At 40.5% G+C, this 22,700-nt stretch overlaps 1 protein-coding gene across 1 annotated transcript; it reads left to right on the forward strand.

The window, feature by feature from the left end:
- Positions 1 to 6,563: 6,563 nt before the first annotated feature.
- Positions 6,564 to 12,913, forward strand: LOC145779109 (uncharacterized). The gene is made up of 5 exons (XM_082590680.1): positions 6,564 to 6,690; positions 8,994 to 9,706; positions 9,876 to 10,007; positions 10,209 to 10,893; positions 12,498 to 12,913. Exons 1-5 carry the CDS (start codon positions 6,564 to 6,566, stop codon positions 12,911 to 12,913), a joined length of 2,073 nt encoding a protein of 690 aa, XP_082446806.1.
- Positions 12,914 to 22,700: the final 9,787 nt, after the last annotated feature.

Genomic DNA, 22,700 nt, shown 5'->3' on the forward strand with positions numbered 1-22,700 from the left:
ACAGTTTTATTAACTGCAAAAAACAATAAATCTTTGAAAAAAGCAACCGCTTGTACCAACTCCGACCAAACTGTGATCCACCAATTACATTTAAAAAGCATTTGTTTCATCCGTCGCTAACGACGCCCACCCAGGATGACGTAACACCACCAAAGTCGTCCCAGAGCAGTGAAATGTGGAGTTTCGCCTGTGGTGGCGCTGCGGAACTGTCGTTTTGTATAAATTTTGCCCTAACCAGTCGAGCTTCGAGGTTAAGATTAAAAAGTTTGCTAAGCATAATTCTGCGCTAGGAAATGCTTAGAAAAGTTACTATACTTGGGTCCAACCTGTCAGGGGCACTTTAAGTAACAATTGGATTCTGTTTGCACACAAAGCCTTGCAAGGTTTTGCTTTTGCGATGAAACAAAAAAGGCTGAGCATTTTTGCAGTCGCATACCTTTCTTGATCAATTTATTCACATTTACTGCTTTGCCAGTGTAGCGATCCATTATTTCAACATATAAGTTTTCCTGCCTTTTACTAAAGTTTCTGTAATTTTCCATGCAACTGCTCCCAAAGAAAATAGAAAAAAGGGCGCACACAATAAAATGGTTTGTTCGTCCTTTGACGAGAGCTCTATCACATCAAACCAGCTCAATTAGACAAAGAGCTCTATAAAATCGGACTAGCTCTATCACATCAAACCAGCTCAATTAGACAAAGAGCTCATATCAAACCAGCTCTATCAAATCGGACCAGCTTGATCACATCAAACCAGCCCAGTTAGACCAGTTCAGCTCTCAGAAAACATTAAATTGTTTGTTTACTTAAAATCTAATAATTTGTGATAATGTTTTGCTGTTCTGCAATTTCACTATTCTGTACTGTTTAAATTCAAATTGTGTTATAGACCTACAACATTATGCGAACACCTTCTGATAACTTAAAATTATAATTCGAATTGTGTGGAAATTAGATAATTGTGTGGAAATTAGATTGTGTGAAATTAGATTGTGTGATTGTGTGGATTGTGTGCAATTAAAATTGTGTGGAAATTAGATAATGGAGTCAGATAGCCAAACTAGCTAAATTAGATAAATAGAAATTTCATCACGTAGTTAGACAGCCTTCATCTTAATTCAATTTATAAACAAACCATTCTCATACTTAAACTTATACTTAAATAACCTAAATAAAAAATGTAACCACACCAGATACAACCCTACACAATGTGTTTGTCTTGTCTTCAACTCCGAGTTACTGGTAAAAAGCGCACTTACTACCGCAAATAAAAAGATATAAACGATGTTCAACTTATTTCACAAAGAAGTTTTTCAGTGTTCTACACATTTAAAGACGGTTTATGCTACGGCCATGATAGGCTATAGAAAAACTTTTTCAGGCTAAATAGGCATTTCCTGCAATCCTTGAGTGGAAGCTCTTCATCGACAGCTCATCTAGAAGTCTCTCAGCTGTATTGTTGAGTAACGCAGACAAGTGTCCCTCCATTCTTCCGGCTTACTCAGTTTATATGAAGGAAGAATATTAAAACATCAAAATCGTGATGAGTGCATTGAAGTAGGACCTCTACAATTGGGAGGTTGTTGGTGATTTCAAGATAGTGGCCTTCATCATGGCCCTTCAGGGTGGTTCTATCAAGTTTCAATGCTGCCTTTGTCTCTGGGATAGCAGAAACACAGTTTTTTACTATAGGAAGAGGAATTGGCCTCCAAGAACCAGCTATGAGATTGGACCTTATAATGTAAAGCAACAATCTCTGGTAGATGCAACAAAAATACTGATGTCTTCTCTGCACATAAAACTAGGTCTTAAACAACTCAACAGAGGGTGGAGCATTCAAGCAATTAAAGAGCTGTTTTAAAAACTGCAAGATGCAAAAACCAAAGCTGGAGTATTTAAGTGATTGGAAGTGAAGCGACTGATAAACTGCATTTATTTTCCTGATCGAGATGCTGTCTGAAGTTTAACAGACAGCTTGGACTTGTTTCATTTCTGTAGTTAACAGATTTGTGGGCAATCACAAGACAGAGAACTACAGGGTGCTTTTTGATCAACTCAGGGATGCGTATTAAAATATGGGATGCAGGATGTCACTGAAACTACACACACTACATGCTCGCCTTGATCAATGCAAAAATAAAAAGGGCGGCTCCTCAGAGAAACAAGGTGAAAGATTTGATCAAGATATCAGGTTTTTGAGGAACGCTATATAAAGGCCAGTTGGCCTACAATGAAAGTATATAGATGGAGGACTACATATGAACCGTTTACGTCAGGGGTCACCAAACTTTTTTCTCTGAGGGCCGGATTGCTGCGAGATTAACAGCTGCGGGCCGGATACAAATTGCGAAAAGATATATAACTATTGAGAATCTCCTTTAAGTTATTTTGGCAGCCGATTGTAGCATCGAATAGACAGCGATAGACACGTGTTTCGCCCATGAGGCTGGGCTCATCAGTATCGCACCGTATTCTTGCCACTTGAGTAATCGACCGCCGCTTTACCAGTCAGTTTAACTCTTATCTTTGTGGAAAGAAAGAGCTAACAAAACCAGCAGGTGCCAGGGGTAGGTCAATGTGAAGAAAGGCGTTCTTCCCTGTTAGCTCTTTCTTTCCACAAAGATAAGAGTTAAACTGACTGGTAAAGCGGCGGTCGATTACTCAAGTGGCAAGAATACGGTGCGATACTGATGAGCCCAGCCTCATGGGCGAAACACGTGTCTATCGCTGTCTATTCGATGCTACAATCGGCTGCCAAAATAACTTAAACGTTTAATTGGAGGTCTCAATGGCTGGCGTGGAAGCTACACCGTTCTGGTTAGCGAAGCGTCACTGCAGCTCGCTGTGCTAGTGAGTAATCAGCCTTGTGCTGATAGCCGGGAAGAACGCCTTTCTTCACATTGACCTACCCCTGGCACCTGCTGGTTTTGTTAGCTCTTTCTTTCCACAAAGATAAGAGTTAAACTGACTGGTAAAGCGGCGGTCGATTACTCAAGTGGCAAGAATACGGTGCGATACTGATGAGCCCAGCCTCATGGGCGAAACACGTGTCTATCGCTGTCTATTCGATGCTACAATCGGCTGCCAAAATAACTTAAACGTTTAATTGGAGGTCTCAATGGCTGGCGTGGAAGCTACACCGTTCTGGTTAGCGAAGCGTCACTGCAGCTCGCTGTGCTAGTGAGTAATCAGCCTTGTGCTGATAGCCGGGAAGAACGCCTTTCTTCTCATATTGAGAATCTCCATTGACTTGAATTGAGCACAATAAATAACAAAGTCAGCGGTAGAATAGCAAAGTTGTGATGAAAATCGAAAGATTGCTGGAAAAGTTATCCCCTGCTGTGATACACTACAGGGCATCGTGCTCTTGAAAAAACATTACATCTTTCCAAATTTGGCCTAGACTGTCCCCGTTTGTGGTGGCCTAATGATAAACAGCAACGTCAGTCCTTTACAAAAAGTTTGGTAACTTTTTTTCTTAACAGATGTAGTGCAGCTGTTATTTTCGCAGCACGTGGCGGGCGGGATGAAATCAGTCCGGCCCGCGGGCCGTAGTTTGGTGACCCCTGGTTTACGTGAAAGAAAACTGATATATCATCGCCAATCTCAAAAAAAAACATTTCTTTGTAATTATGTTATAAGTTGTAAGTGCTTTAAGTGACGACGTATAAGTTTGTTCTGTAATAATTTTGACCAAAGGCCTTTAGCAGGGTAGGCTATATTCACTTATTCAGGCCTTTAGGTCTTCTATCGTGTTTGTAGCCTAAATTAAAATCGCGTTCTATGCATGTTTTTGTCTTGCTTATTTAAAGAATCTCTGAAACAACGTTCATCGTCATTATTTTAGAATAACAACACAGACAACAATAAATAATCTTAGATTTAACTTCTTTATATTGATTTAAAAAAGATATAGTCTAGTGGGAGCCATTGCATTAAAAAGGCACAATTAGCCAGAAAATCCAATAAATGAATCTCATTAAGTCAAAACCGAAGTTTGAACTTTATGAATGCTCATTTTTGTTGATTTAGGCCATATTAAATCAGAAAATAATAGTTTTAACCCAATGACAAATTTTGTGTTACATAGTGTTATTAGCTTTACTTAAACATGTCACTTTTAGACAAGTTTCCTTTCTCATTTCTAACATTTTTACAACTGTAAAAATCATAACTTATATTTTGCAACCGTGACCTTTCGGGCACCTTTCAAAACTTCTGTTCGAAAGGTCCCCTGACAGCCATTTTTGAATTAGCGGAACTGTGTTTGTAACAAACGATAATTTTGTCCCCGTTTATTTTAAATTGTAATGCGACTGCCTCGAGTCCAAATTTATCATTGAACCGTAGTGCTCTTTAAATTTCGTTCTTTTGGAATGTGTGCGTGACTCGACAGGCAGAATTGCTGTGAGGGAAAATATTTTTTACAAATGGTGCGTTGTATGTAGACTCTAAATTCTGGATTATGTTTTAACCAGTCGGTAAGTTTGTAATCAAGGTGTGGTAAGTGCTCTCTTATTTGTTTGTGTTGCATGCTGTTGTTAGTGTTTAGACTCAGTGCATTACAAGTCATTTGGACATAGCCTATTATTGTTGTGCTGAAGTTGTAGTGCCTGACAGTGTGAACAGTTATACAGAGCTTTACCCTACTTGGTCTGAGTTAGAGTCTAATACCTAAGCCCATCAGTAAGTGTTTTCTAATACACACATTCCTTAAGCTACATTAGATTTGTAAAAAATATTTTCCTTTACAGCAATTCTGCCTGTCGAGTCACGCACACATTCCTTAAGCTACATTAGATTTGTAAAAAATATTTTCCTTTACAGCAATTCTGCCTGTCGAGTCACACACACATTCCTTAAGCTACATTAGATTTGTAAAAAATATTCATTTCATTGTTGTATTGTGCTACAGCATTTTGTTGCCTTATCCCCTTACCTGGAAGTGTGAGTGGGTTAGTGTGCTTCAGTCTGTGCTAGATTAAGTGGTTACTAGCATATTATACTATTAGTGCTGTTTGTTGGCGTACAGCTGTAGGCTACTGTAGTTTTATTAATTAAGTTGACAGTAGGCCGAGCTATCATACTGAGTAGAAATATTTAATTTCTTAGTGCACTGGTAGCCTACAGTTGCCTAGTTTGTTTTTATTTGTTTCTGTAATTAACATACCTCCGAAGAAATTAGATAATAAGAAAGTTAAGACGCCAGCGGTTGACGACACCACACATGCTGATAGGGACTTGGAAACTTCAATAGGTGAAGGTGAAAACACCAGCTCAGTGGCCGAGTGGTTTCGCCTTCGGCTCTGGTGCTGGTAGATCTGAGATCGATTCCAGGTCGGGTCAAACCGAAGACTTTAAAAACGGTACCGATTGTGTTCTTTCTTGCATAACGCAGAGAGAATGAGTCGGGTAATAATGTGATAACATCGTAAACCTGGTATAAAATTAAAAATGAGCCCTGTCGCTAAAAGACCTTAGCTGTTGTAGAGCGACAATAAATAAAACCATAACATTATTATTATTATTAGGTGAAGGTACTCATACTGCAGATTCAAAATCTTCAGCAGAGCGACCTTCCCACATAATATTAGATCAACATGAAGGTGCCACTTCTTCACCTTCACTCAGCAGTGGCCGAGTGGTTAGCGCGTTGGGCTCGCAGTCGAGAGCCTGCATGTTCGACTCCAGCCACTCGCACTTGCTGTTGTTTCTCTGGGCAAGAAACTTTACGATAATTGCCTCTAACCAGTGATCGATTTCGAGTAATGGGTAGTACCAAATTTAAGTCATAAGTAGAGCAGACAACCGGAAACAGACATTGCAGTCGGCTGCAGCGTGGGTCAGGTGTACGTCGGAAGGCGTACACCGATGCATAGTGCTCAAGTCCGCTTTCCCGCAATGCAGGATAAAGATAATAAAACAAACAAAACAAACACCTACCGGTAGTTTCTGTCACTAATCAATCTGCAGCCTTGCGCACCAAAAGGCAGTTGGCCAAACTGCAAGTGCAGTTATCTACTTTGGAAAGAAAGAGCGTAGAAATGCCTAGTGATGTACTGTATGATCAGTGTTTGGATCTTGTTGAAGCACTGTCCGAGCTCCATTTAGAAGTTTTAGAGGCTAATCAGGTAGTGGAAGCACCATTAGAAAAACGCATTAGCCAACTAGAAGATATTGTGTATGGCTTGTTGGATAGGTGTAGGGCTTTGCAACAGACCAAGCCAGCAAGCAACCTAAAAGCAATGCACTCCATAAGTTTATCAACTCCTCCTGTTGTGCACAAATCACCAAATTTAAATCAACCGGAAACTTCTCTACTGATTGAACTAAAGCCTACCACCAGTCAGCTAAAGAAAGAATTGCATCAGCATGAGTTTCAGGTGTCTAAGAAGGAAGAGTTATTGCATCAGTCTGGTAATAACAGTGGACTTATCAATAGTGGAGGAAATGATAATCACGTGGAAGTTTCATCAAAACGTGCTTAAAATCATCAAGGAAACTTGCCAGGCTGGTGAGGATTAGATCCAAATGCACCACAATTCAATTGTGCTCCACCCGCTATGTACCCACATGTAGGAAATCCTCACGTGTTCTCTCCCTTTCTCCAAGGCACAAGTGCTCCTCCTGGTTTTCCTTCTGGTCCTCGCTTAACTTTAACCCCTTTCACCGGTGACATTTTAGAATTTGGTAACTTTAAAAGGCGTTTCTCCGAGTAGGTAGAGAGTGTATACTATGACAGTCATGTGCGAATGGCTTTCTTGGAAGAGTATTGTCGTGGGAAAGCCAAAGATGTCATTGCTGGTCTGAGCTGTTTGGGTGATCGAGAACAGGCATACAGGATGGCATGGGAAAGGTTAGAAAAAAGATTTGGCAACTCTGGTAAGCTAATAGCCACAGGGTAGCCACTTTAACAAGTCGAAATTCTGCCACTGAAATTGACTACAATGCAACCGCCAACCAATCAGAACGTGTTATAAGAGGCTACCGTCCAGTTGTGACCCTTCTAGCACTCATCCAGAGAGTTAATGCTTGTTTTGAACTTTATTTGGTAATTACAGAAGAAAAAGAGCAATAGCAGTGGTGAGAATCGAACACGCGTCAATGAAATGACTACTTTCTAGCCCTAACCATATCCCCTAAGCCAACCAGCTGACAAAAAATCCATCACTTAATTTACTTTCTATGATCTTCTTTTCGCCATTTTTTACGTCACTTAAACCGTAGCTTATGATTGGTTGGTGGTTTCATTCTAGTCAATTTCAGTGGCAGAATTTCGACTTGTTAAAGTGGCTACCTAGCCACAGCGCTTCCACTTTTGTGGTAATTACCACAATTGTGGAATTTTCATCATGCTTGTGGTAAAAATGTGGTAATGAAAAATTTGTGGTAAAATGTGGTAATATGGAAATTTTGTGTGGAAATGTTGCCAAAATGTGGAAATTATAAATTTTGAAAATTTGACTTAAAATACTATCAATAAATAAAAGAATTTAAACTGTTGTCCTCCAAAATCGAACAGATATGCAAAAAACTACTTATAACAGTATGTGACTAGCATGTTCCGCTGTTTTCGGTTTGATTTTGGAATGCGTCCTGACTTTTGACTTTGAAGGTAGGGTGACCATGTGATCATATTCATAGCCAAGATGTCTTTCAGATTCTAGCTGCGGTGTCAAGTACAGTACTTTGCAGTGGCGTAACCAGGGGGGGGGGTTGGGGGTTTCAACGCCCCCTTTGGCACGCGTGTGACGTCACGATATTGAGAATGATGCTTTCAGTCTCTATGTCTCTAAAACAAAGTTTGCCTAATTTTAAACGAAACTGCATTAAAAGAGCGAGTTTTGCGAATACTAAACATTCAAATATCTCAGCCAGGAATTAGCAACAAGAAAACATAGAGACTTAGCTTTATTACCGAAAAATGCCTAAGAAAACATGATCTTATTCTTTTGCTATGCCACCAGACAGCACCATTTTACAGGAATATTTATACACACGTTTTTGTTGAAAATGCTCTCAAAATGCACCAAATTTAAAGTAATTTTTCAAAATACGATTAAGTTCGGGTAAAAAATCACAGTAAAAAATGTGGTAATCTGAGGACAAATGTGGTAATACAAGTGGTAATCTAGCTTTGTAAAAGTGGAAGCACTGAATGGCCAAGGTAAAGCAAGACCTAGTAGATGGACCAACACTCAAGGATTGGGATTCAGAGGCCTTGCTAGAGTTGTGCGATAAAATATATCGCTGTGAAACAAGTTTTTCTACTTGGGACAAGGCTGGGTTACTCAACAGCGATGACCTTTTACAGAAGTTGTTTCATCGCCTTCCATACAAAGTAGGGGAGATGTGGGACCTATGAACCACTTTTTGCAGTTTAGCTTCCAACTCAAAAAGTTAAACTAACCTGACCCTGAAACTTGGCAGGAAAATTGATAACTACCTTACCTCACTACACTAAAAAGAACGAATGGGTTGAATAATATGAAATACCTCAAAAGTGCATTTAAACTTTTTTTAGAAAAGTGGTTCATAGGTCCCACACCTGTGGGACCTATGTACCACTCATGTAGGAATCATGAACCCCTTCTCAGAATTGGTGGGGTTCTTTAAAGTTTCTGACTTCATCTTGTCACCTATTCACTGCTACTATCCCGAGTATAGGCTATAGCGTAACCAACAAACTCTTTCGAAAAATATACCTGCTTTTCAAAACTTAAAAAAAATTTAAATGAAAAATTTTACTTTTTTTCTTGAAAAGTAACTTTTGAGCACGAAAGACAAAACAGTGAACCAAATCTGACCAAAACGCACATGGCAGCAAGAAAGCAAATCTCGATTTCACCATTGCAATTACAAAATTTTTTATCCATTTGGTGGCCAAATAACGCCATGGTTCATAGGTCCCACCCTGTTCGTAGGTCCCACATCTCCCCTACGGTCCCAATTTGTCACCATCAGCAACCGTAAAGGGTGTGGTTCATTTACAGACCTGCGTGAGCTGGTTGAGAATGCAGCGTCAGAGGCAGACAGTGAGTTTAGCCAACTTCTGTCTCAAAATAGAAGTGAAAGAAAGCCTAAGGGTCAACCTAGTGGTAGAAGTATGCAGGCACATGGTAAAGCAAGTGTGTTTGCTACTCAGCAGACCATGTTGCCCAAGTGGTCAGAATCTACGCAAAAGGTATGTTGTGTGTGCCAGGAGTCACATGACATTTGGAAATGTGCTACATTTGAGGAACATAGTGTGGAGGTAAAGAGAAAGTTGACCAGAGAACATCGGTTGTGCTTTAACTGCCTTCGACCAGGTGACCAAGCTGCACTGTGCAGGAGCAAGTTTCATTGCCAAACGTGCAAAGGAGACCATAATACTCTTCTTCATGTGGCGGATGGTACCAGGAATGCAGAACAGAAAGGACATGTAGAGAGACATAGTGTTGCAGGGAACGCAGACTCTGTTGTGGGAACATCATGTTCTACTGTGATCCCTCACATAAAGGACAATTCTCCAACTATCTTCAATGTTGTGCCAGTCAAAGTATGGTCTGGTGATCCGGGCCACTGTGTTTTTACCTATGCCTTCATCGATGAAGGGTCCAGTGTCAACATGTGTTCTGCTAGATTAGCAGAAAAGCTTGGTGTTCCAGTCGCGGAGACGAATGTTGAACTCGTCACGACTAATGCATCAACAGTTGCAAATAAAAAGGTAAAATGTATAGGTAGGCCTACCACAAGGTTTCGCAGAGTCAGCGGCCTTTGTGGTACGTGATGCATTAGTCCTTGACGAGATCGTTGACGTCAGTGCAAGTATTCCCACGGAGAATCTTGTACGTCCTTATCCACACTTAAAGGATTTAGATTTTTCCCACTTGCAGGATAGGAAAATTTACCTCTTGCTGGGAAGTGACCTTCACCAAGCATATTTGTTACAGGATATTAAAAAGGGTGCACCTGGTGAGCCATGTGGCTTGCACAGTGCACTTGGATGGACCATCTACGGTAACAATGTAAGTGATCAGGAAATACAACGTGGGTGCCGACGTGTGATGGTTAATTTTGTTCATCACAATGATGTCGAAGACAATTCTTGTAGAGATATTCTACAAATACTTAATCAAGATTTTAAGGATGTAGAGCTCCCTCAAGTATAATGCCCATCTATCGAGGACAAACGTGCCTTGGGTATTCTTGAACAAACTATCAAAAAGGTTGATGGCCATTGCTCGGTTGGGCTGTTGTGGAAAGAGGAAAAGCCCTCTCTACCCAATAATCGTTTTATGGCATTAAAGAGACTAAACAACCTGAAAAAGCGGTTTATTGCAGACCCAAACTTGTTCGAAAAGTACTGCGCCAAAATGTCGGACTATATTGATTCAGGTTATGCCATTCGTATTCCTGAAGACTCTCCTGGTCATGAGGGAAGAGTTTGTTATGTGCCGCATCATTGCACGGCCATTCACACGAAGTTCAGGGTTGTGTTCGATTGTAGCGCAAAATGCAATGGTCAATCCTTCAATGACATGCTCTTACAGGGACCAGATTTAATGAATAATCTGGTAGGAGTGTTGCTACGATTTAGACAACATCCTATTGCAGTAATCGGTGACATAAAGGCAATGTTTTCACAGGTTCGGGTTGATGTAAAGGACCAAGATGCCTTTCGATTCTTGTGGTTCCCAAACAACGATGTCCATGCAGAGCCGGTTGACTATCGCATGCGCACGCATGTATTCGGAGCTAAGTCATCTCCAACCTGTGCAGCATATGCTTTTCGGACAACAGCATCGGAGAATGCGACTGGAGCAGATGCTGAAACTCTCAACACATGCGTAATATCTATGTTGATGATTTGTGCAAATCATGTGTTTCCATTGATGCAGCAATTGTTTGTTTGTTTGTTTGTTTATCTTTATCCTGCATTGCGGGAAAGCGGACTTGAGCGCTATGCATCGGTGTACGCCTTCCAACATACACCTGACCCACGCTGCAGCCGACTGCAATGTCTGTTTCCGGTTGTCTACTCTACTTATGACTTAAATTTGGTACTACCCATTACTCGATATCGATCACTAGGTAGAGGCAATTATCGTAAAGTTTCTTGCCCAGAGAAACAACAGCAAGTGCGGGTGGCTGGAGTCGAACATGCAGACTCTCGACTGCGAGCCCAACGCGCTAACCACTCAGCCACGGCTGCCGACAGACACGGCTGCCGACTTAAGCTGGTTGATCAACTACGTACTTTGTTAATGAGTGGTAGTTTTCACTTAACAAAATTTTGCTCCAATGAGAAACAGGTACTCCTGTAGCGATCCATTATTTTGTCATATAAGTTTCCCTTTCTTTTACTAAAGTAAACTACTTTAACTTAAATTTATTTCCTAGTGTTTCGGTAATTTTCCATGTAAACTGCTCCCGAAGTAAATACAAAAAAGGGAACAGAATATAAAATGGTTTGTTCGCTGCTCGCTGTACTAGTGAGTGCTCAGCCTTGTGCTGATAGCCGGGAAGAACGCCCCTTTCTTCACAATGTCCTCTGCCCTGGCGCCTGCTGGTTTTGTTGGCTCTTTCTTTGTTTCCACAAAGATAAGAGTTAAACTGACTGGTAAAGCGGTGGTCGAATAAATTTGTGGCAGAATACGGTGCGATACTGATGAGCCCAGCCTCATGGGCGAAACACGTGTCTGTCGCTGTCAATTCTTGCTACAAATCGGCTGCCGAGAAACATATTGTTGATTGGATGGTCTGAATGGCTAGCGTGGAAGCTACACCGTTATGGTTGGCGAATCGCAGCTGCTCGCTGTACTAGTGAGTGCTCAGCCTTGTGCTGATAGCCGGGAAGAACGCCCCTTTCTTCACAATGTCCTCTGCCCTGGCGCCTGCTGGTTTTGTTGGCTCTTTCTTTGTTTCCACAAAGATAAGAGTTAAACTGACTGGTAAAGCGGTGGTCGAATAAATTTGTGGCAGAATACGGTGCGATACTAATGAGCCCAGCCTCATGGGCGAAACACGTGTCTGTCGCTGTCAATTCTTGCTACAAATCGGCTGCCGAGAAACAAATTGTGTGGAAATTAGTTCATGGAGTCAGATAGTCAAACTAGATAAATTAGTTAGATAGAATATTTATCAGATAGTCCGACAGCCTTAATCTTAATTCAACTGATAAACAAACCATTCTCATACTTAAATATAAACTATCCTTATACGTTGAATATACAGTAACCTAAACAAATATTACCACATTTTTATAAGTTACCTAAATAAATGTAACCACACTCCGTTCATTGCCTGAGAAAGACCTTGCATCAAATGTAGAGTTGCAGGGTGCCCAGTTACCAGTGCAGAAGGCCCTTAATTTGGGGTCTTCTGGGAACCCGAATCGGATGAAATGAGAGTACGTGTGAACGTCACCCAAAAATCGTGCTCTCGGAGAGGTTTGGCTTCCATGATAGGGCAAACTTATGACCCCCTTGGTCTGCTTCAACCATTTTTACTGCCAGCTAAGCAGTTGCTGCAGAAGGCTTGTTCTGCCTCTTTAGGCTGGGATGACGACATAACATCAATTCCTGGGGTTGGGGTGGAATGGGATAAGTGGGCCCAAGCTCTGCCACATTTAGAACATGTGAAGCTGCAGAGAAGTTTTACTAAATTGGGAAAGAAGGTGCTAAATTTTGAACTGCACACCTTCTCTGATGCGAGCATCAGTGGTTATGGAGCGTGTTCATATTTACGTGTTTTGTATGCTGATTTCATTGTATCTTGTGCGTTTGTAATGGGGAAGGCTCATGTTGCCCCCATAAAGCCTGTTAGTGTGCCGCGGCTTGAGCTTGTTGCTGCCGTTTTGGCGGCTAAACTAAGTAATTTCGTTGTTCGAGAAATCGAATACATCAACACGGTTCACCACGTTTGTTGCTAATCGTTTGGAGGTGCTGCACACGCTCTCCTCTGTCGAACAATGGCATTACGTGCCATTGGCCGAAAACCCTGCTGATCTTGCATCCAGGGGTGTGTGGCCGGATCAGGCCGCTTCAGCGAGCTTGTGGTTTTGCGGTCCTGATTTTTTGCGAAATAGTGCAGGCCCTTAGGGGCAAAAATGAGCATCTTTAGGCTAAACGTGTTACACGTTGTTTTTTTGCATTTTTTTGTAGTTGATGAATCTAACTTCAATTTTAGTGGGTGCCGCAACTTTTTGGGTCACGTGATCACCCCCAAATCGGGGATTCCCCCCAAGTCAATTTTGAGCTCTTTTCACGGCATTTTTATGCAATTAGATACGTTATTTTTTTACATTTGGACTGACTGCCACTACAAAATGCACGAGATAAAAATGACACAAAATTATGTTATTAATGACGTCATTGTGACGTCATGTATTAATTTTTTGCTTGTTTTTTTCTTATTGTAGTCGCTTGTTTGTTGTTGGTGTTACCTTTTTGGTTACAATAAGTTACCAATGGTTTTTCAACTGATTTGATTAGTATTGAGTGTCAGTACTAACATATTCAAAATGTTAAGGAATCCAACTTCCGGAAGGTGGTTATTTTCAAGATAGCTTCCAAGATGGCCGCCAAACCATTGAACAAAACAGTAAATTGACCATAACTCAGTCATCATATGACCAAAACATGTAGTTTTGGTGTCTATATCTAGGTTTTTATACCCTGTGAAGTCAATGAGACTATTTTCAGAATTGTTGAATTATCTGATAGCCTATAAATTCAATATGGCAAACCAAAATGGCCGCCAAACCATTAAAATAACAGTAAATTGACCATAACTAGGTTATCATATGACCAAAACGTGTAATTTTGGTGTCTTTATCTAGGTTTTTATACCCTGTGAAGTCAATGAGACCATTCTCAGAATTGTTAAATTATCTGATAGCCTATAAATTCAATATGGCAATCCAAGATGGCCGCTAAACCATTAAAATAACATAGTAAATTGACCATAACTAGGTCATCATATGACCAAAACATGTAGTTTTGGTGTCTATATCTAGGTTTTTATACCCTGTGAAGTCAATGAGACTATTATCAGAATTGTTGAATTATCTGATAGCCTATAAATTCAATATGGCAAACCAAGATGGCCGCTAAACCATTAAAATAACAGTAAATTGGCCATAACTAGGTTATCATATGACCAAAACATGTAGTTTTGGTGTCTATATCTAGGTTTTTATACCCTGTGAAGTCAATGAGACCATTCTCAGAATTGTTAAATTATCTGATAGCCTATAAATTCAATATGGCAATCCAAGATGGCCGCTAAACCATTAAAATAACATAGTAAATTGACCATAACTAGGTCATCATATGACCAAAACATGTAGTTTTGGTGTCTATATCTAGGTTTTTATACCCTGTGAAGTCAATGAGACTATTATCAGAATTGTTGAATTATCTGATAGCCTATAAATTCAATATGGCAATCCAAGATGGCTGCCAAAACAATTAAAAATGTACAATAACAATGTATTGTTTATTAAAAAACCCAGTAAATTTCTATCACAGGGATTTCTATATATATTTATGTTAACTGAGCAGGCATAAAGAGCTCATACGATGTGGTCATGTAGACTCTTGACATAATCAGCGTAAAGAAAGCAAATGGATCAAGTATTAGGCTACTAATGCTCATCGCTGTCACTCTCGATGTCATCGTCTGTAATTATGTGATTGCTGTATGGACACATGAACCAGTTTGGCATGGTCCACATCCAGCATGGTATGGTAGCACATATCTCCGGCAACTACAGTGAGGTGCACACGATTCGCAAATGCAGTGATCATTTTCAGTAGGTTGTCCGGGGCAGCTTTCATGTCCGTCATGATTGGAACCATCTGATTATTGTCTACTTTCCATCCCCAGTCTAGAGCATCCATACCATCTTCAGTAGCCTACCCATCCTGACCATAATCTGGTAGTAAACTCTGAGGCAGTGGAGTTTGGTATAGGATGATGTAGATGGCAAAAGTTCAGGGTGAACAAAGGATTTGGCTGTTTTAATTTTCTTGACCAATGTATTGTATCGCTGTGTTTCTAGGTTACTACTGCCATCGTTGCCAAACGTAACGGTCATAGCTTTGTTTCCAAGATGATGTGGTCTGTCTGATTTGGGAGAATAAAGCAATTTGCACATTCTTTGATTATATTGGTTGACTTTTCACTAGTTTCTTGAAAGCGTCTTCTTCCCGATACCAAATATCCTTGATGTTGAATCACAACCGGTGAATGCATGAATGAAGAGGAGTTGTGAGCATAATTATGTCTGGTCCGATGATTGCTTTAAGTTTGTTGATGTCGTGTATCTTGGTTGCGTAAGCCTTTTCGGAGCGGAAGTAGAGGTCTTTAATGTCTGGGTCAGTGTCAGCATAGCGTAGTATCAATATTAAAAGGTCCGTGTCTTCACCAATTAAAGTCGTACTATGTCGATGAGGGCTGTCCATCTGCCGTCTTGACGATGTCAACATCTGCATCACCTGGAGCGTTCCTCACATTGCAGCTCCTATTCCTCAGTTGAGCAGAAGTTAATCCTTCCTTGTTGGAAGCTCGAGGCAAGAACTGCTCCTTCTTTCCAATGAACTTGGTGTCTACAGTAAAGTGAACAACCGGGTGGACGTTCATGCCGCGTCTTTGATGGGTATTGTCTTTGATAGACGGACCACCATATCCACCAAAGACCACCGTTGCTAAGCAATAATGACCAATGGTAAAATCTGCATACGACTGTGCAATAGACCCATAACTGTCTCCAGTTTCAATGGCACTCGATGCAACAAGAACCCTCCATCAAGGACGTAGTGATCGATTTTCGAGGCAGATTCTTTCACTACTTCATAATCGGCTGACATCACACTGTTGGCATGTTCTGTGATGGCAGTAGCTATTTGAGGCTTATCTTCTGCAAGAAACAGGGTCTGGATGTTACGTGGCTGTCACAAGTAATACTCGTCTTCCTCTCAACTAGTCTGAGTTTTTGGGAAATGACAGCAACAAAACTGCGTTATATCAACTGGTTCAACAAGCTGTGATAACTTCAGTCGATCCAAACTTGTTTACGATTGTTGTAACATCGTTTGATACAGCTCTTAACAATCAAACATTGGACATGTCTGAGGTTTCCCCAATGTGATCACGAAGAGGCAGACACCCGTATGTTTCTCCATGTGAAACATGGAAAATCCGATGCCATAGTCAAAACAGTAGATACTAATGTGGTAATTATTGCAATTTCGTGTTTTGACAAGTTAGAAATCTGTAAACTATGGGTTGAATTTGGAGTTGGAGAAAAAACTCGCTTCATTCCAATCCATGATATTGTTTCATCTTTACCTCAATCTCCGATGATTTGCGCTTCTTTACCTTTGTTTTATGCTATCACAATCTGTGGTACTGTTTCGTCTTTGGAAAAAAAGGCTTGGGATTGTTGGATGCTTAATCTTACCGCAATGTGTGGCTTATTTAACTCTCTGAATTTCTCAAGCTCACCTAGTTCTATAAATGACATACAAAAGTATGTCATAGCTCTTTATGGCAATGGTCCTACTATCACGGATGTAGACGAATGCCGTTATATGATGTTTACCAATGGTTGCACTATTGAAAAGCTGCCACCAACGTCAGCTGCTCTGATGCAACATACACGCAGAGCGATACATCAAGCTGAAATACGGAAATCAAGCCTCGTAAATGTTCAGCAACTACCTTCTCCTTTAGCTTGGGGTTGGAAACATAATGATGCAAATCAGCTTGTTCCGTTTTCTCAGTCTACTTGTGGCTCTCGATGTTCCTGTAAGAAAAAATCCATAAAATGCACAAGTCTTTGTTCATGCGAGTACGAAACATGCAATTCGACCACAAAATATCCAATCCTCTCTGATGTTTCATCTTCAATCCACATTGACGTTTCATCTCCAATCCACACTGATCATTCAAGAAATGCTTTTGGCTTTCTAAACTCTATCTTGTAACTTGAAAAAACTTGTCGTACACGAATTTTTTTAACATCAAATTACGTATGGTAGGAATTTAACATCGAAAACCGCTAGTTTTTTCATCTTGAATTAACAGTGTTATTAAGACTCTGACATTGCATCATCTGGGGTCGTGTATTAATTTGATTTGTAGATCATAATTAGGCCTACATATTATTTTAAATTTTAAAGTGGCATGACCAAAAGGGAAATTCTTTCCTGGTAGCTGCTCTTCTGGTTATTCCCTTGATGACGTCGTTATTGCGTCATACTGTACTGGAATTATTGTTATTGCTTGCAATTGTAAAATTTTAAGCATTTGCAAAACTTATAATGAGAGCATTTGATCGCTTTTTTCGGAATAAACTTACCTTTGGTTCCTGAATTTGAAGTTGTCTAGTTTTAGTAATGTAATGATGACGTCATAAAAGATGCAATCATGACGAAACTACTTTTAGGAATTGTGAAATGGTTTTAGTAACCGGTACTCCAACTAAAACCAACAGCAAACGACCAAAATAGGTTAAAAAAGCAAAAAAATATATGTGATGACGTCACAATCACGTCATCCATCAAATTATTTTGTGTTTATTTTGTCTCACTTATTTGTATGTGCTTTTTAAGTTAAAATATACAAAAATCAAATATGTAATTGCACAAAAATGACGTAAAAAGAGCTGAAACGTGATTTCTGGGGAAATCCCCGATTTGGGGGTGATCACGTGACCCAAAAAGTTGCGGCACCCACTAAAATCAAAGTTGGGTTGATCAACTGCAAAAATATGCAAAAAAATAACGTGTAACACGTTTAGCCTAAAGATTCCCCTAAGGGCCTGAACTAAAAGAAGAAGTTCCAATGGCCTAAGCAACCGGACTTCGTAGAAGAATTCGTTGAAGATCCAGAGGTAAAGAAAATCAAGACATGTTCTGCCCAAATGCACCGGTCGGATGATGTGTTGTATCCAGTGCTGTGTTAATCCCTTTGTGGGCCCCGGGGCTGGAATAATTTTGGGCCCTCTATCGTTAAGCAGACCTATAGTACCTATTGTGTATATTTTTACAGCACCGTTTTGGAAGTGTGGTTCAATTCAATAGACTTTCTCACCAGTTTAGAAAAACAATACAAATGTAAGTAAACACAAACACAGGTCTATCATTTCTTAGCTGCAGCCTAGGTTAGGTTAGTAACAAGAATAAACAGTTCACTTGTGATAAGAATGATTTTTGTTTTGGATCAATTCAAAGCAATTTCAGTAGGCCACCGTACAACATGTGATAGTGATATGCCAGGTCTGTAAGGTATTTGAAGATAAGAGCAATTTCATGTGCATATGTTTAGAAAAAAGTAAATATAGAAGAACGTTTCTGCTAAAAGTACCCAGCATTCAATAAAAGGCAACTCAGATGAGCTATCGAAGGTGGATAATAAGTGCTGCAAGTTACTCAATTGCCTAAATAGGCCGGAAGCCAGTCGAAGGTGGATAATAAGTGCTGCAAGTTACTCAATTGCCTAAATAGGCCGGAAGCCAGTTGCCAACTGGCCGGAAGCCAGTTGGCCCCCGGCTTAAATTTTTTTTTAAATTTACTTTTGTTTAATAGATTCCCTTGCATTTGCTCTGCACTTGCAAAAGTGCACTCCTATTTTTTGTACTGCAGGGGCAATGTGACATTTTGCATTGCAGTGTACGGGGAGACATGTGCAGTGCGGCAGTGGACAGGTTTTTCCTGCTCGCGACATCACTAGTCAAGGATATTTATAATTACGGTATTGTAAATGTTAAAAATGAAATGATAATTAAACTATCAAAAATGTCATTTTGCCTACACCTAACAATTTTATAAAACAAAACACTTTTATTAATGAAAATAAATTAAATATATATGTGAATTCACAAAGGGCCCAACTCCACTTTTTTCATTTCACTTTTTGTGCTTTCTGATTTCTTTCAATGAAAAAAAATTGAATATGTGAATTCAAACTTAGGGGCCTCCAGTTTTTTTTCATTTCACTATTTGTGCTTTCCGATTTCTTCCAACGTCTTCTAAATAATACTTAAAAAACGGCCAGATTTTTCAAACATATTGGTCAACACATAAAAAATACCCTATCAATATTTCCATTGATTTTGAAATGGGCCCAATTACAGCAATTGCACTTCAACTTCTCCATAGTTTCTCCACAGAATCTTCACCGAGTGAACTTTTTAGGTATGATGCTTCTTACCAGTATGTATAAGCATGTAACATTATCGAAGTTTCACCACAAAAGTAAATGACCAAAATAATTAAAACGGATGTGCAAACACACTTTGTGGCAATTGGGCCCTTCTTGAATTCACATATTCAATTGCATCCCACCTATTACATGTTATATACATTTCTGCAGATCACGTTACTAACGTTGTCACATTTTAGCTTTCTTTTAAGATAGTAATGGTGTTTTAGAGATGTTTCAGTGGAGTAAGGGCCCAAATTTAAGATGTTTTAGTATAAGTAGACCTAAATCATCTTCCTAATTGACAAGTACACGCAGTAAACTTCAGCAACTCAAAAAAACTTTACTGAAACGCAAAAGTCTATTATTCGTGGGCCCCCTGAGATGGTGGGCCCGGGGGCCGGGCCCCTCTTGCCCCCCCCCCCCTTAACACAGCACTGGTTGTATCGGCTTTTCTCTTGGCATTCAGACTTCTACGCCCTGCAGCGGTCAGTAGCCTGGTTACTTCGCTATATGCAGTTTCAAAATTGGAAATTTAAGACAGTTTTTTTTGCTCCTCGCGTTGGTCCCCTTCTTGCAGAAGAATTGAAAGAAGCTCGACTCGCCATAGTGAAGGTTACCCAGCACCAGTCTTATCCTGCGGCATTCAGTTCGTTAGTGGATCACCTTGGTTTCGATGAGCCTTTGTCACTGCTAACGGAGCAGCAGCTGTGCGTGACACCAGCTCTAAAAGAGCTACAAACACTGAACCCTTATCTCAGGGGTAGGCAAACTACGGCCAGCGAGACCATTTTATGCGGCCCGCCGGCACTTGCAGAAACTCCTACTCATCACTTATTGTTTTAATTAAACAGGTTACATGACAAAATATTATTCCCTTTACGAGTGTGTTTTTCTCTTCACTTTCAGTGCGTAAACACACACACGTCAGTCGCGTATGTAGGCTATTGCAACATGCTCTCACGCATTGTTTGATTCAATTGTTTCATCATAAAATACAAATACGGTAGCGGCTACCGTAGGCCTACCAGCAGTGGCGCGGGAACTATTTTTCTCTAGGGGGGGCTGAGGCTGCTGTAGTGTCGTGAGCTTCTGGAGGGCTTCGCCCTCCAGACCCCCCTTATGTAAGAGAACGTTTGAAACTGGTAGAAACTTTTATAGGTCCCTCCTGTGTGTAAAACGACGCCAAAACACACACATTGTAAGTTGTAAGAAACGAAGAACGGCAACAACAAAGCAGCTGTTCAGGAAATTAAAAAGAAAACGTAACAAATTAGAAAGTGATATGAAAACGATAGTTTGTGGAAATGAGTTCTCACACGCTTCCGAAGATTGCTTTTTGCTCAGGTTTTTCTCTGCATGAACTGTGTCGTGAGTTTTTTGACATTGACAGTGTTCAAAATGTTTTGGTGGACATACATCAACGCAAGATGAGTAAGTCTTTATTGTGTCATTGAGCTTCTCAATCACGTTTTCAGGCTTCTTAGAGCAGAAAAAGAACGTTCTGATGATGCAGCTGATACCAGGAGGCAAAGGAAGAGCTCCACGAATTTTCACGTTTATTTGATAAGATCTAGTGTTCGAGGGTTTTGTTGCGATAGTATCTCAGCAACCTTTTGAACGGAGTTTGCGGTTTTTCCACTTACAACATCGCTGAGCAAGATAGGTCTAAGTTCCGTTTTTAGGCGATCTTTTCTGATGGCATCGGGTAAGCTGATCTCAGTATCAGATCTTTCCTCACCGCTTGCATAGCTCAGAAGGGCCTTTTCTCTGTTGGCTGCTGTATAAGCAGATCCACCTGGTCGAATTTTCGATCAAGCTCAGCTTGAACCAAATCAAGGGCTCCGATGTATTGCCGTTTCCACGCTCCTTCTCCTGCAGACGACAAAGCATCTTGTTTCGAAATCTTGCAGGAGTTTTGCTTACTCGGGGATCCTTTGGCGTCTTTAGGTTATTGGCAGACGCAAAGACGTTCGCTGCTTCCACAAGCTTGGAAACGGATTCATCTTTTCTGAGATTTTTGATCCGTTTGCGGAAAATGGTGATGGATCCAAAGTTGAAGAAGCGGAGATCTTCTTGTTTTGGAGCTGTCTAGCGACGGCTTCTGCAGGCTGAAAAACTTCGCCTCTGCAGGTAATCGCAAAATAAAGCCGCATCGTGCGTACTTATTTTACCAAGCTGAATATCTTTGCACGCGCGTCTCCTTCCATTGCACTATCTTCTGTCATGTCAGTCAGACATTGCAACAGGGTAGGGTAGCACTTAACAACACGAGCGAGGGTAGAAGCACGAACGCTCCAACGAGTAGGACACAAACCCAGCAAATTGCAGGAAACTTCATCGGAACCAAAAAGCGACATGAATAAAGATTTACGTTTTGACGATTCACGAATTGCAACTGCAAAACTTTGAACGAAGTTTAAGGCATCGGCAATAAGCCTCACCTCCTTTACAACATCTTGCAAAATCAAATCGAGAGCATGATTACCGCAGTGAATGTATAACGATCCAGGGCATAATGCTTTAAGTTTGGCCCGCACTCCTTTATAACAACCAGATCTCTTGCTGTTCTATGCTGTAAGTGTGGAATGATATTCTATGCTGTTTATGCAGAATGATGTTCAATAAACGATGGAACGCCGTGTCAGTAAGGAGGGTGGCTGGAACCACTACTGCGAGGTATAGCTCACTGTGATTGACGACTCTGTATTGTGAATGATGAGCTCGATCACACGTAATAGGAACTCGATTCATCGTAGCAATTATTGCTCGAATAATTTTCTGAAAATATGTTATGTAGGACTTGAATTGTCAGAATTTTCTAGGGGGGGCTGAAGCAATTATCGAAAATGCCAGGGGGGGGCTGAATTATCTCTAGGGGGGGCTGAAGCCCCTTGAGCACCCCTACTTCCCGCGCCTTTGCCTACCAGTACTTCTACTTTCCTCCAAATAGCTTTTCATTGTTATTTGAGACGCACAGTGTTTGAATAAATACTATTTTATCAAAATTGGGAATAAAGCAGTTTGCTTGTTGTGCCGTGAGTCCGTGGCTATTTTCAAGGAGTACAATTTAAAAAGACACAACCAAACCAAGCACGCAAACTTTGGACAAAATTTCACCAGTGAAGAAAGAAAACGGAAATGCCAAGAGCTAGTGAACAAGCTGAAAAAACAACAAAGTGTTTTCACCGAACAGTCGACCATACAAGAGGCTGCAACGGAAGCCAGTTTATGGTTTCTTACAAACTTGCAAAAACGAACAAGCCGTTTTCAGACGGTGAGTTTATCAAGGAATGCATTTCTGACGTAGTTAATATCATGTGTCCAGAACAGAAAACCAAAATGGATAACATTGCCTTATCGAGGAGAACTGTGGTTAGACGTGTTGGAAAAATAAGTGACGATCTTATGAGTCATTTGTAATGAGAGTGTGCGGCCCCCGGCTGCAACATTTTTTTCAAATGTGGCCCTCAGTACAAAAAGTTTGCCCACCCCTGCCTTATCTGGTC

Source organism: Aplidium turbinatum, chromosome 10 (assembly GCF_918807975.1).
Source record: "Aplidium turbinatum chromosome 10, kaAplTurb1.1, whole genome shotgun sequence".
Classification (NCBI taxonomy): Eukaryota; Metazoa; Chordata; class Ascidiacea; order Aplousobranchia; family Polyclinidae; genus Aplidium; species Aplidium turbinatum.

Excerpts from the sequence above, each read along its gene's own strand:
- LOC145779109 (XM_082590680.1), top strand. The coding sequence starts at position 6,564 with ATGTACCCACATGTAGGAAATCCTCACGTGTTCTCTCCCTTTCTCCAA. Across the intron at positions 9,707-9,875 it reads CAACAGTTGCAAATAAAAAG|GATAGGAAAATTTACCTCTT; the intron begins GTAAAATGTATA and ends TCCCACTTGCAG. Across the intron at positions 10,894-12,497 it reads GATGCAGCAATTGTTTGTTT|CTAAGCAGTTGCTGCAGAAG; the intron begins GTTTGTTTGTTT and ends TTTTACTGCCAG.